This window comes from Epinephelus fuscoguttatus, linkage group LG2 (genome assembly GCF_011397635.1).
Source record: "Epinephelus fuscoguttatus linkage group LG2, E.fuscoguttatus.final_Chr_v1".
In the NCBI taxonomy this organism is placed as follows: Eukaryota; Metazoa; Chordata; class Actinopteri; order Perciformes; family Serranidae; genus Epinephelus; species Epinephelus fuscoguttatus.
The window spans coordinates 396189-415567 of NC_064753.1; the positions used below are offsets into that span (position 1 = coordinate 396189).

General features: G+C 40.6%; 1 protein-coding gene across 1 annotated transcript in view; it reads right to left on the reverse strand.

Moving 5' to 3' along the window:
* The window catches only part of adamts17 (ADAM metallopeptidase with thrombospondin type 1 motif, 17), a 499826-nt gene that overhangs the window by 77325 nt on the left and 403122 nt on the right, over nucleotides 1-19379 (reverse strand). The window contains exons 18-19 of the mRNA XM_049602805.1: nucleotides 11679-11838; nucleotides 6142-6277 (exon numbers count right to left, since the gene is read on the reverse strand). Of these exons, the coding sequence (XP_049458762.1) occupies nucleotides 6142-6277; nucleotides 11679-11838 (296 nt within the window). The remainder of the gene's footprint in view (nucleotides 1-6141; nucleotides 6278-11678; nucleotides 11839-19379) is intronic.

Here is a 19379-nt window from a genome sequence, read left to right on the forward strand (position 1 = left end):
ACAGGTATCCAGTAAACACATTATTGTATTCCATAGAGCCCCAAACCCCAACTCAGCTTTAACCTCCCAAGCTAATAAGCATGCCTGAGAAAGAGACTTGGGCATCAATATTGATGACCTGGAATGGCAGGCAGTGTGGATCCGGTAACACTTTAGATTACAGCCCGCAATTTACACTGTAACTATCGGGTAGTTACGGTGTAATCTTTTGTACTAATGGTGTACCAGTGTAGTACGTAGCAATACATATATGTAGGTACAGGGGAACAAGATGTGAAGTTATGGAATAAGGGGCTAACGATTTGTGAATTTACAGAGAATTTATATGATAGGTTTTTTTAACTATTATAACAGGGTATGTGCGACCTGCTGATCAATAATATAGACGTTTGGGGGGAATTTAGAGAGAACAGGTTTCTTTCCTGTAGCTCATTTAAGTGTTTATTGGCCTCATCTACCAACACTTCTAATTCCATAGAGTCGAATTTCACTTTGCGCTTTCTCTCCAAACTCGCCATGCTGCAAACCATAAAACACGCAAAACCATCATTTAAATAGGGTGTCTCCAACACGTCATTGACACTTCATTCAGGCCTGCAACGAGTTTTTTTTTTTCTGCCGGCTTTTTGTTTACTTTTGTGAGTGGGCCCACACAAATAATATCTGAATTATTGTGTAGATTGTGGTTATTGTTATCTCTTGTAGTTTATTCTCGCCAAAGTGTTCAAAGGGTTTTATTAAGTAATGATGTGGAGTACCCTTGCCAGTTATAGTTAAAAGGTCAGTTCGTGGAGTTTTGAGGGCATGGTCATAAGCTTTGTGATTAAAAGGGGTAATACGTGAATCAATAAGGTTTAAAGGATACTGTCCGACAAGGGCAAAGAAGACTCATCTGTGATTTCATTTTCATTGCTGTGCTAAAAAAGGACTAGTGCCTATATTTTCTTTTTGTACAAAATAATTCATGCCATAAAAGAACACTGAAACAAGGGTGATTTATTTTAATTTTTTTTTGTTGTTTTAAAACTTTTTGTTAATAAATAAGAGCATTTCATATAAAGTCAGTTCATTCCCCTCATTGGTTGTGGTAACAAATAAGCAATAAATAGAAGGGATTAAAACACAAGGGTTTACAGTAATAAATCAAAGCCTTAAAGGTACCCATTTTCATTTGAATACTCTTAGTTAGCAGAAGTCTAATACCTATTTTAATACTAAAGGGTAACCAAAGTCAAAGTAACGTGTGATTAAGTTAAAGAACCCAGGGCGCTGTATCTCTAGCTAGGTGATACAAAGAAAGTGCTACACACACAAATTGGGATCTTAGTAGATCCGGCCCAAAGTGTTTTGTTTTGGGATTTTTTTCACCCCCTTCTCCCTCTTCTAAGGAAGAAGGAGGAAGAAGGATGTTTTTCTATTAATTCAGAATTATTACAACATTGTATAATTTAAATCTGTACTGCAAATTCTGTCATTATTTATTTATTTTAATTTATTGTATAACTTACTGTACGATGTATCACTGGGTGACACACCTACACACCTTATTGATGTATGTCAAAAATGTTTTGTCATCGTTACATAGGCTATATAACATGGGTTAAATGTATGAAATGCCATGATGACAATAAAATAAAGTGACACAGATTTGGTTAAGAAAAACGATAAAAAGCAATGCCAATAAGGCATAATATGTAATAATAATGGTAATAATAATAACAATAATAACAATAATAATGATAATAATAATAATAATAATAATAATAATGACAATAAGGCAAGAGTACTCATGGATGTAGTACTATGTTGTTGTTTTTTAATTAAACTTGTGACCTATAACCTTTAACATCAGCGTCATCAAAATTCAATGCGATTTGAATGGGTACGCTTCATTAATATCAAATGACAGCAGGGGGCGACAGTGTTGTCCATCCATCCATCCATCTTTATTTGCTTATCTGAGGCCGGGTCGCGGGGGCAGACAGCCCTCTCCCTGGCAACTCTTTCCAGCTCCTCCTGGGGGACCCCAGGGCGTTCCCAGGCCAGACGAAGACGAGATGCTGTGTATAACGAAAGAGAAGAAGCTCTCCGCTCGCCCGCACTTTGGCGTACGCTGGTGAGACGAGGCAACGTACCTAATCTGTTTCCTGCTAACCAGAGAGATGTAGATGGCATTGCTGTTAACCTACTTTACAGCAAACATACGGTGGGTAATAACTTGAATATATTTACTGGCACAAAACAGTCTGGTTTGTGGCTCATGTCAAGTGTAGCGTTAACTGAACAAATGAAAGGTGTTGTTGGAGTGTTAGCTCGCTAATCATTTACGAGCTACCGGACATTCACATCCAAGCTAACACTGTGCGTCCAGCTAAAAGAGCAGAGCGTTAACGTTAAGTTTATTTACTTTATTAATCCCCCTGAGGGGAAATTCAATGTTTTCACTCTTGCTTGTCAATTACGCACAGGTCTGAAAGACACACACATGCACAAAGAGGACCTATACATGCACAAAGTGGAGAGATATCAGCGTGAGGGGGATGCCCTTGATGAGGCGCCCTGAGCGGTTGGAGGTTCGGTGCCTTGCTCAAGGGCACCTCGGCAGTGCCCAGGAGGTGAACTGGCACCTCTCCAGCCACCAGTCCACGCTCCATATTTTATGATCCCTGCAGCTTTTACAACCTGACACTTATGATTGCTCTAATAGAATTTAAAGTGTCATTACATTCAATGCAATAGAATATAATGCATGTGGGTTTGTGTCTTACAGACGCAGAAACATGTTCAGGTGATTTTATTCACACAGGAACTTTCAGTAAGCTAATCTGCTAACGTTACTGTCCTGTCGTGCACTACAGCACTGAAGTTAGCTTGCGACTCGTCGCATCTGATTCAGGATGAGAGGAAAAGTTTAGGGGAACATAAATAATGATATTTAGTGGCAGATTCTCCATTTTTGCACCACTTATACTTGTTAAAGTGTTAGTGTTATACATCGTAGCAAAGGTCTTAATGCTGTTAAACACAGTTTAAGAATTCTGAAACCTTCATTTTGCTTATGAAAAAAGGGTGATTTCACTGATAATTATGAATCAAAACCACTAACGTTAGACTTGTCAAATCTAGACTAAATTACTAAGGACACTTACTAATACTCACTAAAACACAGTTTAAAATTTATTTGTGAAACCTTTATTCTTTTGGGGAAAACTGAAAAAAGGCAATTTCACTGCTTTTTTCCCACCCAGACCACATTAAACAGATTTGACAGTGTATTCTTAAGAGATATTGTGTGATCGTATTTCAAAAAGTAAAAATATGTCTAAGTATAATAAGTATAGTGTTTTGATCTGGACCTGGTCTAATGTGGTTGATGGAGAAATAAAAGTGAAATCGCCCTTTTTCTGTTTTCATAAGCAAAATAAAGGTTTCATGATTCCGAAACTGTGTTTTAAGGCTTTTGCTATGATGCATAACACTCTTTAATAAGTGTAAGTGGTGCAAAACAGGAGAATGAACCATTAATAACGTTTGCAAGAACTTTCACTTAACTGGGAATCGGAAGCTACAAATCAGAAGCTAACTTTAGTGTTGTTACTGCGCTGGCTAAACTTTCCTCCTTTGAACTTACATACACTTATTATTGCTTTGCTGTCAATTAGCAGCATATCAAACATGTCCTATGCTGCATTTAAGTTTTTGTCAGTAAAGTAAAATAAAATAAAAGGGAAAGTCACTCATGCTTCTGGTTTCATGGCTTATTGCTAGATGACTACTGTTGTTGCAAGCTTTTTCCACACGGTAATTGGAAATTAACTGCAACTTTTCCATTATTAATGTGCTACATATTTGTAATGGTCTGTTGACAAACTAGAAATTAGGCGCTGATTTTAGTTAGCTATACAGTATTTCTTGTATAGCCTTATGTAGACCATTAATATTGTATTTATTCACATCTAGAGTGCCAGCGATGATGGCTTTGCGGCTGTGTGGCCAACAGTTTGATGGCTTCTCACCAGCTGGGAGACATCATGGCTGTCAGAAATCCAGATATCTCAGACTATATATTATGGTTAAGAGACTGAAATTGACAGTTTTTCTCTATAGGTTCAACATATGCACAAGGTGCACCAGCTTCTTTCCCCTCATCTCAACCTCAACCTTGTCATCTTCATCAGGAGTGGAAAGGAAGATGAAAAAGAAGGACAAAATGAAGCAATGCAAGAAAAACTAAGAAATAAAGAATTAAATGCTATCAGTTTACTTATTTTGAAATAAGAAGTATGTTAAGTAAAGGCTCTAAGTTAAGGATGTAATATTTAGTTTTTTTGTATGATATACAATGTACAATTTACATTTAGTATTATCGTCCACATACCCTGTACTTACCCTGTAACTAAATGTAACTATGGGGAATTATTTTAGCGCTTTAGAATACAGCCCGCATACCCTGTACTTACCCTGTAACTAAATGTAATTATGGAGAACTTTTTTATTGCTTAAGAATACAGCCCGCATACCCTGTACTTACCCTGTAACTAAATGTAACTATGGGGAACTATTTTAGCGCTTTAGAATACAGCCCGCATACCCTGTACTTACCCTGTAACTAAATGTTACTACAGGGGAACGAGTAGCACTTTAAAATACAGCCCGCATACCCTGTACTTACCCTGTAACTAAATGTTACTACGGGGGAACTATTGGTGCTTTAGAATACAGCCCGCATACCCTGTACTTACCCTGTAACTAAATGTAACTATGGGGGAACTATTGGTGCTTTAGAATACAGCCTGCATACCCTGTACTTACCCTGTAACTAAATGTAACAAAAGGAAAACTACCACTGCATATATCACTTGTTCTGTAAATACAGAGAACAATGTGAGATGTTTGTTTTGATTTTACTTGCCTCAAAACATGGAAGAACAAACTGTAAATTAACTGCACAGTAAACTGTCAGTAAAACATATCAAGCATATACGTTGTGTTTTATCTTGCTATATTTGTATTTATTTCCTGGGATGAAAGGAGAGCGTGCACAGAGCTGGAAAAAGGTGAGCTTGCATGTTGAGGAGCCGCAATGCCGGACGAACACAATTGCCAGGGAGAAGACCTTCAACATTTTAATGACTTCAAAATTGTCAACGTGTTTACACCAAAACACAAGTGAGTCACATCTAGGGTGGGTGAATTCTGTCTGCCGACAGCAAACAGAGTCATGAAGTCATAAACGAACATCCAGTAATGTACAGCTGGTGAGGTGAGTGACAGCTGAGACGGTCTTCAGATGCCAACAGTATGCATGACAACATACTGTCACCTGGATCTTTGTTCCAAAGTAAACACATAGATGTACCCTGTAGTTGTATAGGCTACCTGCTGAAAATATGAAGGAACAATGTAGATTGTTTGTTTGTAATTAGGTCATTTTGAAATAAAATCACATCTGATTTATTTCTTGCTGCAGAAGTCTTCACTCCATCTTCCCTCCGATTCCTTTTCAGTTTTATTGTCATACTGTACCCTGTTATAATAGAATAAGTACCATGTACTTAAAAATACCTACGTATACATTCTCTCTAAATTCCCCCCAAACATCCATATTATTGATCAGCAGGTCGCACATACCCTGTTATAACAGAATAGATACCCAGTAGTTAAAAATACCTATTGTATAAGTTCTCTCTAAATTCCCCCCAAACGTCCATATTATTGATCAGCAGGTCGCACATACCCTGTTATAATAGAATAGGTACCCTGTACTTAAAATACCTACCGTATACGTTCTCTCTAAATTCCCCCCAAACGTCCATATTATTGATCAGTAGGTTGCACATATCCTGTTATAATAGGTACCCAGTAGTTAAAAATACCTATAATATAAATTCTCTGTAAATTCACGAATTGTTAGCCCCTTATTCCATAACTTGACATCTTGTTCCCCTGTACCTACATATATGTATTGGTACGTACTACACTGGTACACCGTTAGTCCAACAGATTACACCGTAACTACTCGATAGTTGCAGTGTAAATTGCGGACTGTAATCTAAAGCGTTACCGTGGATCCTTGCTATGGAAATATCTATCTGCAATCGAACCAAATCTACTCAGCGGGCCTGTGTGTGTTTGTCTCACCTATACTGGCAGGGGTGAGAGTTGCAGAGTCGTACTTGGGGGTGTGGTCGGTTCTCAGGTTGACAGTAGCTATCATTGACCACTTCCATGGTTTTATTGGCTATCCTCATACAGGAAACCACTGTCTTCCTCTCACCTGCACACACACACACACACACACACACACACACACACACAGGTCAGTGCCCCTTCTGTTCTGAGGAGCAAAAACATTCCACAACAACTGCTGTGAGGGGACTGGTATGAGGCTTTCAGGAGTCAAACTTTTCCAGCACAATGTTCAGAAAATGCTTTTATCATGGCTTTGTATTTCAATAAAATTTGATGCATCAAAGAAAACAAACCACTTCAGACTATTGAGATACAATTTACATCCTGATCTCTCCTTACAATCCACCGCAGATAAAGCTATATTTATGTGTGCGGCTTATATCCCACCATCAGAATCCCCTTATTATAATAAAAATAGCTTCTCAATTCTTGAAGATGAAATCAATCACTACCAGGCCCAAGCAAACATAGTGATCTGTGGGGACCTTAACGCCAGAACAGGCATAGTTCCAGATTCTATTAACCCAAAGGAAGACAAGCATATGCCTGGCCAAATTAGCATTCCCCTCCCTTCACATCCCCGCAGGAACAACTTTGACAAAACTGTCAACAAAAGTGGGAACCAACTGTTGCAGCTTTGTAGAAGAGTCAACTGACTCAAATATTTTCTGGAAAAAAAAGGGCACTCTTTCAGTAAACCACACGAGGAAGAATTGGCTATTCAAAATGGTGGAATATGGAAAGAACATTTTGAAAATCTTATAGTACTATTACACTAAATTTGGCCAAGAATGATCTCAACAAATTACAAATTCTCCAATCAGTTGTTAAAGACAATCAGAACTCTTTTGATTATCAAATTGCTGAGGAGGAGTGAGTCCAGCTACTCTTTCATGGTCTGCACAGCGCTGTCTTTCTTCTGAAGCTCCTCAAATAGTTGGTCTGGTTGAGATCCAGACCTGGCAACCAGGGAGAGCCAGTGGCCCTGTGCATATTTCAAATAAAATGCTGAAATTTAGCAACCACAAGTTCAACACTGCTATAATAAAATTATTCAACCTTGTTATGAACATTGGATATTTTCCTGACATCTGGAGCAAAGGAATTTTCACAACAATCTTTAAAAATGGAAATAAATTTGACCCGAACAGTTACTGAAACATATGTGTCAGCAGCAATCTGGGTTATTCTGCAAGTTATTCTGCAGCATCCTCAACAGCTGCTACAGACGATATCTGTACTCTCCATACTCTCACTAACAAACATGTACACCAAAAAACACAAAACAAAACAAAACATTCTCTTGTTTCATGGATTTCAAAAATGCATTTGACTCAATTTGGTATAACAGTCCTGAAATTAATTTAAAAAGGTGTGGGGGGAAAACTTATGATATAATTAAAAAAATTGGCAATATGGAAATAGATTTCTTCTAGCAAATTAGGGGGATGAAACAGGGCTGCAGTCTCAGCCCCACCTTGTTTAACATTTATATTGATGAATTAGCAAAATCATGAGGATAGTCAGATATCCCTGGTCTCAGCCTTTCTTCCAGAAACAACCCAGGTGTCAGGGAAAACATATCAGGTTCCTCCTAGGCTCGACTGACATAGAACACACACAGCTACACATGTTTGGGACTAAAATAACCTCAACAGGAAATTTCAGTCTGGCCTTTAATGATCTTAGAGACAAGGGAAGGAGAGCTTTCTATGCTATAAAAAGTCTTTGAACATAGATATACCTGTTAGAATCTGGCTCACAATTTTCCAATCTTTAATCAAAGTGACTTTACTGTATTAGTGATGTGTCGGTCGCGAATGAAATGGCTCATAGAGCTGGCTCTTTGAAGTGAATGACGCCGCTTTGGGTTTTTTGGGGGTTTTTTTCTGTTCAAGCCCCACGTGATTGGTCAGTATGTGTGGTGTCGTCTGTGTGTCCGCGGTGAGCAGAAGGGGGAGGGCACACAGCACAGTGAGCACATGAACAGGAGGGAGGGAGACAGAGAGAGAAAGAGAGCAGGCGCTAGAGAGAGAGACAACATGCTGGAAAGGTTAAAAAAAAAAAAAAAAAAAAAAAAAGTTGAGAAAATGAATACAGCAGGAAAAGCAGTAAAATTTGGAATAATTTCAATTACAGTGACAATACAAGGGCAGAGTGTAGAGTCTGAGAAAACTACATCAACTAATGGACATCTACCACAAAAACCCAAAACAAACTTCAAAGCTATTTGGCCTTAAACAAACAGTACACAATGCTAAACTATCTGACCACAGATCAGAAACTGAAAAAGACACTAACTATGTACAGCCTCAGTGATCACAGCCTGGCCATAAAGACTGGGCGACACAGACAGACCTGGCTACCTGGAAAAGACAGGCTGTGTCAGCTCTGTCCTCAGAGACAGGTGAAGACAGAGCAACATTTCCTGCGACAATGTAGCACATATAAAGACAGCAGAACAAAGTTCTTTACAAAGATTAAATGTAAACGCCAAGATTCTGGTTCATTCTCTGACCAGAGGATTAATCTCATCAGAGTTCACAGTCTGCCTTTTATGTACTCCTTCATAAAGTGGATAAATCCGTGTACCCTTCGTTCTTTCATTTTTCCGTTTCAAAACCAAATCAGAAAAACAATCTTGTTCTTCTCTTTTTCTGATTTAAAACCAGAACAGAAAAACAAGAAAACAGAACAACAGAAATCACACGTTTTGTAGTTATTTTTTTGTTTTAAAATGAAAACAGAAGAACGTGAAAATGAAGATTTTAATTTCTTTGATTTGTTATTGTGATATTTGCATAAATTCGGGGAATGCTGGGAGATCAGTGGAGGAACTTTTGAACCTCACAGGGGACCGCTCCATTCTCAACTAGCTTAGTCATGGCCGTGAGCACAACCTTTGGAGAAGTGTTGTTTCAGACACCGAATTGGAAACGGCTGTGGTTTCTGCAATAAACAGGGTATGTACTGTATGTATGTATGTATGTGTGTGTGTATATATATATATATATATATATATATATATATATATATGTATGTATGTATGTATGTATGTGTATGTATGAATGGTTATGGTTTCCATCCTTATAATACGGGATCCTTATAATACGGGATTATCCCTTAGCTACTAAATCAATACGGGATGCGATTGGTCCCGTAGTATTTTCGTGCACTCTCTTATCAGGTAAGGCATATTTCTCCTGTTTTAGCTTCTCTGCACTGGCTCCCTGTAAAATCCAGAACTGAATTTAAAATCCTACTGTTAACTTATAAAGCTCTAAGTGGTCAGGCTCCGTCATAGCTTAGAGAGCTCACAGTGCCATATTATCCCACCAGAACATTGCGCTCTGAGAATGCAGGGTTACTCGTGGTCCCTAAAGTCTCCAAAAGTAGATCAGGAGCCAGAGCCTTCATCTTCCTGTTGCGGTCCAGGAGGCAGACACTGTCTCCACATTTAAGACTAGACTTAAGACTTTCCTCTTTGATAAAGCTTATAGTTAGGGCCGGCTCAGGCTTGCCTTGTACCAGCCCCTAGTTAGGCTGACTTAGGCCTAGTCTGCTGGGGGCCTCCTATAATGCACCGGGCACCTTCTCTCCTTCTCTCACTCTCTCTCTCTCTCTCTCTCTCTCTCTCTCCTTTGCTAACACTCATGTCCTGTTACTGCATCTCGCTAACTCGACTATACTGAATGTCACTAACTTGGCATCTTCTTCGGAGCCTTTGTGCTCCACTGTCTCGCAGGTTAACTTATATTGCAGCGGTGCCTGGATAGTGTGACGTGTATGGTTGTGCTGCTGCCGTGGTCCTGCCAGATGCCTCCTGCTGCTGCTGTTATCATTAGTCATACTTCTACTGTTATTATACACATATGATTATTGTCACATATGTATACTATCATATATTAATATATACTTTCAACATATTGTACCACAATAGCCAGAATTATAATTGTAATATTATTACTTTCATTAATGTTGTTGTAAGCTATTACCGTTACGTCTGTCCTGCATCTCTCAATGTCTCTGTCTCTCTCTCTGTCTCATTGTGTCATACGGATTAATGTTAATTTATTATTTATTACATCTATTGCATGTGTGCCGTCCTGGAAGAGGGATCCCTCCTCAGTTGCTCTTCCTGAGGTTTTTACCATTTTTTTTCCCCCGTTAAAGGTTTGTTTTGGGGGAGTTTTTCCTTATCCGCTGCGAGGGTCCTAAGGACAGAGGGATGTCGTATGCTGTAAAGCCCTGTGAGGCAAATTGTGATTTGTGATATTGGGCTTTATAAATAAAATTAAATTGAATTGAATTGAATTGAATTGAATACATACATACATACATACATACATACCCTGTTTATTGCAGAAATCACAGCCATTTCCAATTAGGCGTCTGAAACAACACTTCTCCTCCGAAGGTTGAGCTCCATGCAGAATCTCCTGACGCTCATTATGGAACACAGTGTGGCCCCTTCATGCTGCAAAATGCCGCTCTCAAAAAGTTCACAGATCAGGTCTGGATAAGGCTGGAGTGCGGCCATAACTAGGCTAAGTAGTTGAGAATGGAGCGCTCCTCTGCGAAGTTCAAAAGTTCTTCCGCAGATCTCCCAGCATTCCCCGAATTTATCCAAATATCAAAATACCAAAACAAAGAAATTAAAAACTTCATTTTCACATTCTTACGTTTTGTAGTTATTTTTTTGTTTTAAAATTAAAACAGGTGATTTCTGTAAAAAAAAGAAAAAAAACAACAACAGAAGAACGAGATTGTTTTTCTGTTTTTCTGATTTGGTTTTGAAATGGAAAAACGAAAAAATGAAGGGTACACAGATTTGGATAGATTCATGATTATTTGTAGGCATTATTAAATCAACTTGATGCTTTGAAGACAGAAATTTCATTGCCAATGGATAAACCATGCCCATTCTGCTGGAATGAAGATGACAGAGATGGATCATTTTGTTTGTTGAACAGATACCAGTACAGATACAGATAATGACGTCTCAGTACACCTCTATGAGGAAGGAAGGATTTCAAATAGTGCTGTCCACTGTGCTATACAGAGCTTATGAAAAAAATAAAAATATAAATTGCATTTAACATTCTTTAGTCTTCGCTCTCAGTACTGTTGCATCATGTTTTGTCAGATCAGATCAGATTAGAGAAAGTTTTTAAAACCCAATATCGCATACAGTGTCTAATGGTTTCTGACCCCATATAATCTCTCTTAGAAAGCAGGGATAAACTTCCCAAGCATCAATACTAATAGCCAAAACACTGGCAGAGGCAATCAAAAGAGAAAAACATTAACAAAAACCTTTTCATAATCATAATCAAGATCATAATCATAATCAACCTTACACAATTTGACTGTTGAAACAACCTGATTTCCACACAGAGAAACATGATGATTTGTGTGCAACCATGTTTAATAGATTACAAGCCAATCTTAGTGTATATGAATGAATGTGTGTGTCTGTGTGTTACCTCCTCCACATTGGACAGTACAGTCCTGCCAACTGCTGTGCGTCCAGATGTAGAGGTACTCTGGTTCCTTCTGCTCCTCACTGCTCCTGTCCTGAGTTGTGTTAAGGGACACTGTGTACTCATAGTGGATCCCATAGCTCTGATCATGAAAGAGTAACACCTGGAAACACAACAGAGAGGGGTTTAAAGACTAGGGAAACTGTGCTCAAAGGGGGAAGTGCACTGAGAATTCATGCACCTCATCTGATGCACATTAACTGGTTTTCCAATGGCATCAGATTTGAAATGCCAACACCACAGACACAGCCCTATTTTAGGAAAAGGTCACTATTTAGGGAAAGGTTTTATATGTTATGAATACCCTTGTTTCAGTTTAGTATTTCATTAATTATCATCATTTCATTTTCAAAGGTGAGCAGTGGAAGAAAGTGAGCAAACATAGCCAGTTGTGCAGTATTTGCTTTGAATTAACAGTTTTTCCATGGGCCCAGGTCAATGTTTCCACGACAACTTCACAGCAGGGAAAATCTGTGCAGCTGTGGTCCTGCTTGGTAAGTTCTTATCTTAGTTCAGGCTGTTCTCATGCACTGTTCATATGTTTTGCTATGAAATGTAGTCCACCAAAATTCAAAAACAGTACAGGCCAAAAGTTTGGACACACCTTCTCATTCAATGCGTTTTCTTTATTTTCATGACTATTTACATTGTAGATTCTCACTGAAGGCATCAAAACTATGAATGAACACGTGGAGTTATGTACTTAACAAAAAAAGGTGAAATAACTGAAAACATGTTTTATATTCTACTTTCTTCAAAATAGCCACCCTTTGCTCTGATTACTGCTTTGCACACTCTTGGCATTCTCTCCATGAGCTTCAAGAGGTAGTCACCTGAAATGGTTTCCACTTCACAGGTGTGCCTTATCAGGGTTAATTAGTGGAATTTCTTGCTTTATCAATGGGGTTGGGACCATCAGTTGTGTTGTGCAGAAGTCAGGTTAATACACAGCCGACAGCCCTATTGGACAACTGTTAAAATTCATATTATGGCAAGAACCAATCAGCTAACTAAAGAAAAACGAGTGGCCATAATTACTTTAAGAAATGAAGGTCAGTCAGTCCGGAAAATTGCAAAAACTTTAAATGTGTCCCCAAGTGGAGTCGCAAAAACCATCAAGCGCTACAACGAAACTGGCACACATGAGGACCGACCCAGGAAAGGAAGACCAAGAGTCACCTCTGCTTCTGAGGATAAGTTCATCCGAGTCACCAGCCTCAGAAATCGCAAGTTAACAGCAGCTCAGATCAGAGACCAGATGAATGCCACACAGAGTTCTAGCAGCAGAGCCATCTCTAGAACAACTGTTAAGAGGAGACTGTGCGAATCAGGCCTTCATGGTCAAATAGCTGCTAGGAAACCACTGCTAAGGAGAGGCAACAAGCAGAAGAGATTTGTTTGGGCCAAGAAACATAAGGAATGGACATTAGACCAGTGGAAATCTGTGCTTTGGTCTGATGAGTCCAAATTTGAGATCTTTGGTTCCAACCGCCGTGTCTTTGTGAGACGCAGAAAAGGTGAACGGATGGATTCCACATGCCTGGTTCCCACTGTGAAGCATGGAGGAGGAGGTGTGATGGTGTGGGGGTGTTTTGCTGGTGACACCGTTGGGGATTTATTCAAAATTGAAGGCACACTGAACCAGCATGGCTACCACAGCATCCTGCAGCGACATGCCATCCCATCCGGTTTGCGTTTAGTTGGACGATTATTTATTTTTCAACAGGACAATGACCTCAAACACACCTCCAGGCTGTGTAAGGGCTATTTGACCAAGAAGGAGAGTGATGGAGTGCTGCGGCAGATGACCTGGCCTCCACAGTCACCGGACCTGAACCCAATCGAGATGGTTTGGGGTGAGCTGGACCGCAGAGTGAAGGCAAAGGGGCCAACAAGTGCTAAACACCTCTGGGAACTCCTTCAAGACTGTTGGAAAACCATTTCAGGTGACTACCTCTTGAAGCTCATGGAGAGAATGCCAAGAGTGTGCAAAGCAGTAATCAGAGCAAAGGGTGGCTATTTTGAAGAAAGTAGAATATAAAACATGTTTTCAGTTATTTCACCTTTTTTTGTTAAGTACATAACTCCACATGTGTTCATTCATAGTTTTGATGCCTTCAGTGAGAATCTACAATGTAAATAGTCATGAAAATAAAGAAAACGCATTGAATGAGAAGGTGTGTCCAAACTTTTGGCCTGTACTGTATATCCCACATAAAGATGAGCTGGTAATTCGTACATAACCCATGTGTTTTGGAAGGCTTTGATTACAAGACTTGACGGGAGTAAATGAGCATGTGGTCCCGGGTGCTCCTTAAGGAGGCAGGCTGGGGCAATGGATGGGTCAGAAAACACAGGATTTTTCCCAGGAGACCACTGTTCAGATCTGTGTGAACTTTGAGTCATTTTAAGGTACGTCCTCAACACGTTTCTTTTCCTAACCCTAACCACAGTAACTTTACTTGCCTAAACCTAACCTCAATTCGTGGGGCACTAATTTGTAGCATATCATATGAACTGTTGTGTTTGCATTTTGGTAGGATATCATACTAACTGTTGTATGAAGATAAGATATTGATCAAATAGGAATCAAACGAGAGTACAAACATGTTGTGTCGTGTCATTTAATGATCGCACACTGTTAAATGTTATAAAACAGGCAGCAGAGTTTGTGATAAAATAATGCTGAAAACACACTAAAAAGCAGTGAAGTGTGGCCAGCAACAATTAAATTTTTTCTGCGATCAGGGAAATTACTAGTTACTAGTTACAAATTACTCTCAAAATTTAATATATTATATATTACTGGTTACCTTCATTTGAATGTTCAGAATATTACTCTCTGTGTAGAGTAATAAGTCTTATTACACTACTTTTGACTTACTTTCACCAAAATAAGCTCATCATATAAAACATAATAAACAAATGTTGAGGTTAGCACTACAAACAGAATGGCGTGTGAGTCAGTCACTATGAAAAATGTAAATTAATACACCGGAGCTGGAGGACTCACCTGCCAGTTCCCAGTGTGCCTGTCAGCTACAGCAGCACCAGAGAGAGTTATGCATAAGAACGGGAATGTGTGCCAGTTCTGCTCTGCAGTTGTAGGTGTAGCATATGATTACGCTGGATGTGTAGAATTTATTGTAAACTAGCAACAATATGTGTGTGGACTGGTGCAACCAGAAGATAGCAGATTTGGTTAAGGAGGAGAAATTATAATGATGGCAATATCAAAGGAAGACTCCGACACTGAAATGTGCTTAATAGGTACCATGTATTGAAGTGAAAAAATGAATAAATAAATAAACAAATTAAATATAAAGAGTGGCCATACAAAATCAGATTCAATAGAAAATTGTAATAAATCAAAATATACGAAATGCCAATGTAAGTAACAATAAAGTTGTCACTTCAAAGCTAGCTTAACATTATTTAAGATCTGGTGCACCGAGCAATAAGTATATTATATTATAGTATGTTTGGATCCAAGCAGATAAATGCTGTGTTCTTTCCACTAATTCAACTGATCGTTAAACCAAAAGAAAAGAAAACAACCAAAATACCCCAACTCAAAACTGTTTGAAATAGTGGACCTCTTCGCACGCCATGAGTTTCCCGTGTCCAACGCAGTCCAAACGGGGGAAAAGTCAATTAGTCCAAAAATCATTTAGTCAGTCAAGGAGGGGTTAATGTGCTGTTGCAAGGGATACCTGAGTGTGTGTGTGTGTGTGTGTGTGTGTGTGTGTGTGTGTGTGTGAAGGGGGAAAAAAAAGATGAATGGGGCTGGGCTGCAGTGTGGCCTACTGCTTTGGCAGGTGAGATGCTGGTTGCAGTAGATCGAAGTTGTTCTTGGTCCAGTTTAGGTTCGAATTAGCTCGCCATCATGCGTTCTTCATGCTCAAGTTTCTCCATAGTCAAAAAGCCTGGCCTGTATTAAGCAAAAGGCCTTTGTTTAGCTTCATGTGCTTTCATTGAAATCCCACAAAATAAATTAAACAAAACAAAACACACAACAGCGGTACGTTTGTTTAACTTATAAGACAGTGTGTAAATGACTGCTGGTGATGAATGTTAAATATCTGACGTGTTAACATGTGACATGAGTTACAAACATGCATGTCGCTAACATGCATGTAGCTAACAATAACACGTCAACTCACCAATTCACTCGTCAAGAGCCTTCATGCAACCAGAGTTCCTCAGCAGGGTTTCACACAGGGTAGCTGTCTACAAGCCATAAAGTTCAACCATTACACCTCATGTTAACCGGTTGATGTTGAAACATGCGGGTGACACACATTTCACCACTGACCTGCAGCTGCTCCACTCTCTGCGTCTCCATTCATCTGACTAAGCAGCGTACCCACTTCCTGTTAGTAGCGCTGAGGCTACTCTATTGCGGCTCTGATTGGCTACTTAACTCACGTGACATTCATTCACACAGTTTCACATAGTTTCATATAGTTTAGTTTTATTTACCCACTAGAGACCTGGGTTACATCCTCCCCCCCTAAATCCATGCACGTCCCGTTTCATGCCAAGCAGTTACACAACATGAACTTGGGAATTACAGGAGGACTGTGACACCCCATGCCCATCCAAGGCTGCAGTACAGGCTAGGGACAGCCTTTGGAAAAGAGACTGCACTACATGGATCAAGGGATTGCCTAACTGGTGGTACTGAAACCTCCGAGGGGGTTCTCTGTGTCTATGTGAGTGTCTGAAGGAACTGCCCGCTTCTGCTGGATCACTGGCAGTGTCAACTGGTTCAGCAGGTATGTCAGCCACATCAGTCTCAGGTTCCCCAGATGGCTCAACTTCAGGTAAGTGTCCATCCAGTAGGACTTCAATAGGTTGATTTTCCTCCACAGATTCTGGTAAGTTGTTTTCCTCCACAGATCCAGGTAAGTTTTCCTCCACAGTACTGGGGTCATGCATAGGATTCTCGGCCCGAGGCAGGTGATCTGCGGCTAACTGTGATGGCAGAGGGACAGGGTTTACAGAGGGCTTGGTGGGTCTCCATCTCAGCTCCAGCCGTGAGATTGCTCCCCACAGTGAATTGAACTGTCAGCTGAACGTGGCCTCCCAAGTCCCAACAACCAGATTCTTCATCCTCATAATCAACAGTGTCAGTTTCATCACTGCCTGGGTGATGCCGTGTTCGTAGCCTATGAACAGGTGACGGCTGAGGGAGTTCTGCAGCCACCATGGGAAGAAACCCACAGGGAAGAAGAAGATCCCGGTGTAAGGTGCGGTTAGGCCCACCTTTGTTCTCCGGCTGTACAGTATAGACAGGGAGATCTCCTGCACGCTTGATCACCACATAGACATCAGCTTCCCACTTGCCCATGAGTTTGTGCTTGCCTTGAATACGCACATTTCTGACCAACACCCTGTCTCCCACTTCCAGGTCTTAAGTAGTTACTTTTTGGTCAAACCAAGCTTTATTTCTCTCTCCCACTTTCAGAGCATTTCAAGAAGCAAGTTTTGAACTGATCTGCTTTCACAGGCAAGCTGAAGGCTAGATGAACAGGTAGTCAGGGAGAAAAACAAACAAACATGAGTTCATAAGGGGTGTAACCCATTATGTCATTATGTGTGCAGTTGTAGGCATGAACCAAGGGCTTGACAAATTCTCGCCACTTTGACTTTTGCTTAGTTTCCAGGGTCCCCAGCATGTTGAGCAATGTGCGGTTAAATCTTTCAACCGGATTTCCCCAGGGATGATATGGAGTTGTCCAAACTTTCTGAGTTCCAGAAACTTCACAGAGTTCTTTGATCAGACAAGATTCAAAGTCGGGGCCTTGGTCAGTGTGCAATCTCTCTGGTATGCCATAATACACAATAAAGTTGTCCCACAAAGATTTTGCCACTGTCTTTGCTGTCTGACTGGGAGTAGGGACAGCTACTGCAAACTTGGTGAAGTGGTCAGTTAGCACAAGGATGTCTTTTGTGTTGCTAGTATCAGGTTCCAGAGTGAGGAAATCCATGCATACCAACTCCAGTGGCTCGAGTGGCTTTGACGTTCACCAAGGGAGCTGCTTTCTCACACAGAGCTTTCTGGTGTATGCAGCGATCGCATGTATTGATTTTTTGTTCCACGGCTGCTGCCATTTTGGGCCAATAAAACCTTGATCGTACAAGGTCAAGTGTTCTCTCAATGCCCATATGTCCCATATCATTGTGTAAGCTCTGCAAGACAAGTGCTCGTAGTTCTTCAGGTAAAACAAGCTGGTAATAAATCTGCTCACCCTCTTGCCTGCGTCTGTACAAGATCTCGTTCTGCAGCTCTAGTTTGTTCCATTCCCTCAACAAAAGTGGAAGTTCACGGAGCTCAGTACTCACAGTTGGAGGGATCTTTTCTCCAGATTCTATTTGGAATATGACCTCCCGGGTACAGGGGTCAACTCTCTGTTTGTCTTTGAGCTCAGAATGGGACAGCGCTGGAATGACAGGATGTTCTGACCAGGCAGCTCTGACAGATAGCACTAACAACATCTGGGGGAAGAACTTCTGTGGAGCTGGCATCAGCCAGATGCTGCTGCGTGAAGCGACTTATTTGATCCTGCTCTTTCTGAGATTGGCTGTCATCCAGGGAGATCTCATGTGGTCTTCAAGAGAGAGCATCGGTGTCAACATTTTGCTTACCAGCCCGGTACTGAAGCTTGAAGTTAAAGGTAGACAGGGCAGCCAACCATCGGTAGCTGGTGGCATCTAACTTGGCAGAGGTGAGGATGTAAGTGAGGGGATTACTGACCAACTGACCACCATACAAGTAGTCATGAAATTTCTCTGTCACACTCCACTTGAGGGCAAGAAACTCCAGTTTGTGGGCTGGATATCGAGACTCGCTGTGCGACAGCACAAAAGCAATACAGCTGGCAAAAGCAATAGGCCTCAACTTTCCTTCCTGCTCTTGATAAAGGGCAGCTCCCAGTCCAGTGGTGCTGGCATCCGTGTGCAAAATGTATGGTTGCTTTGGATCCGCAAAACCAAGGACTGGAGCAGTAGTGAGGTTTCCACTGATGGTATAAAAAGCATCTTGACACTCAGAGGTCCACCGACCTTGAAAAGGCTGCTTTGGATCATGGTACTGATCCCTTGTTCCCTTAGCTTTTGCAGCTTTGCAAAGTGATGGGTAACCACGAGTGAGTTCATTCAAAGGCTTAACTATGGCAGCATAGTTTTTAATGAACTGCCGATAGTAGCCGGAAAAGCCTAAAAAGGACCTTAACTCCTTTAGGTTTCGGGGAATTGGCCAGGACTTGAGGGCATTCACTTTCTTGGGGTCAGTTTTGACTCCCTTCACCAATACCACGTGTCCCAGGTAACCGACTGAGGATTGGCAAAACTTGCATTTTTCAGGAGACAGTTTCAGCCCATACTCTTTCAATCGTGCAAGCACTCTCATCAGTCTGGTTTCATGCTTCTCCAGAGTTTGGGAGAAAATGATCAGGTCATCTAGGAACACAAGGACTTTCTTCAGATGTAATTTACCCATGCATTTTTCCATCAATCGCTGGAATGTACTGGGGGCATTTGTGATTCCCTGGGGCATGCAACTGAACTCCCAGAATCCAAGTGGGGTAACAAAGACTGTTTTGGCCTTGTCCTTCTCATCCATCTGATCGATCTGATACT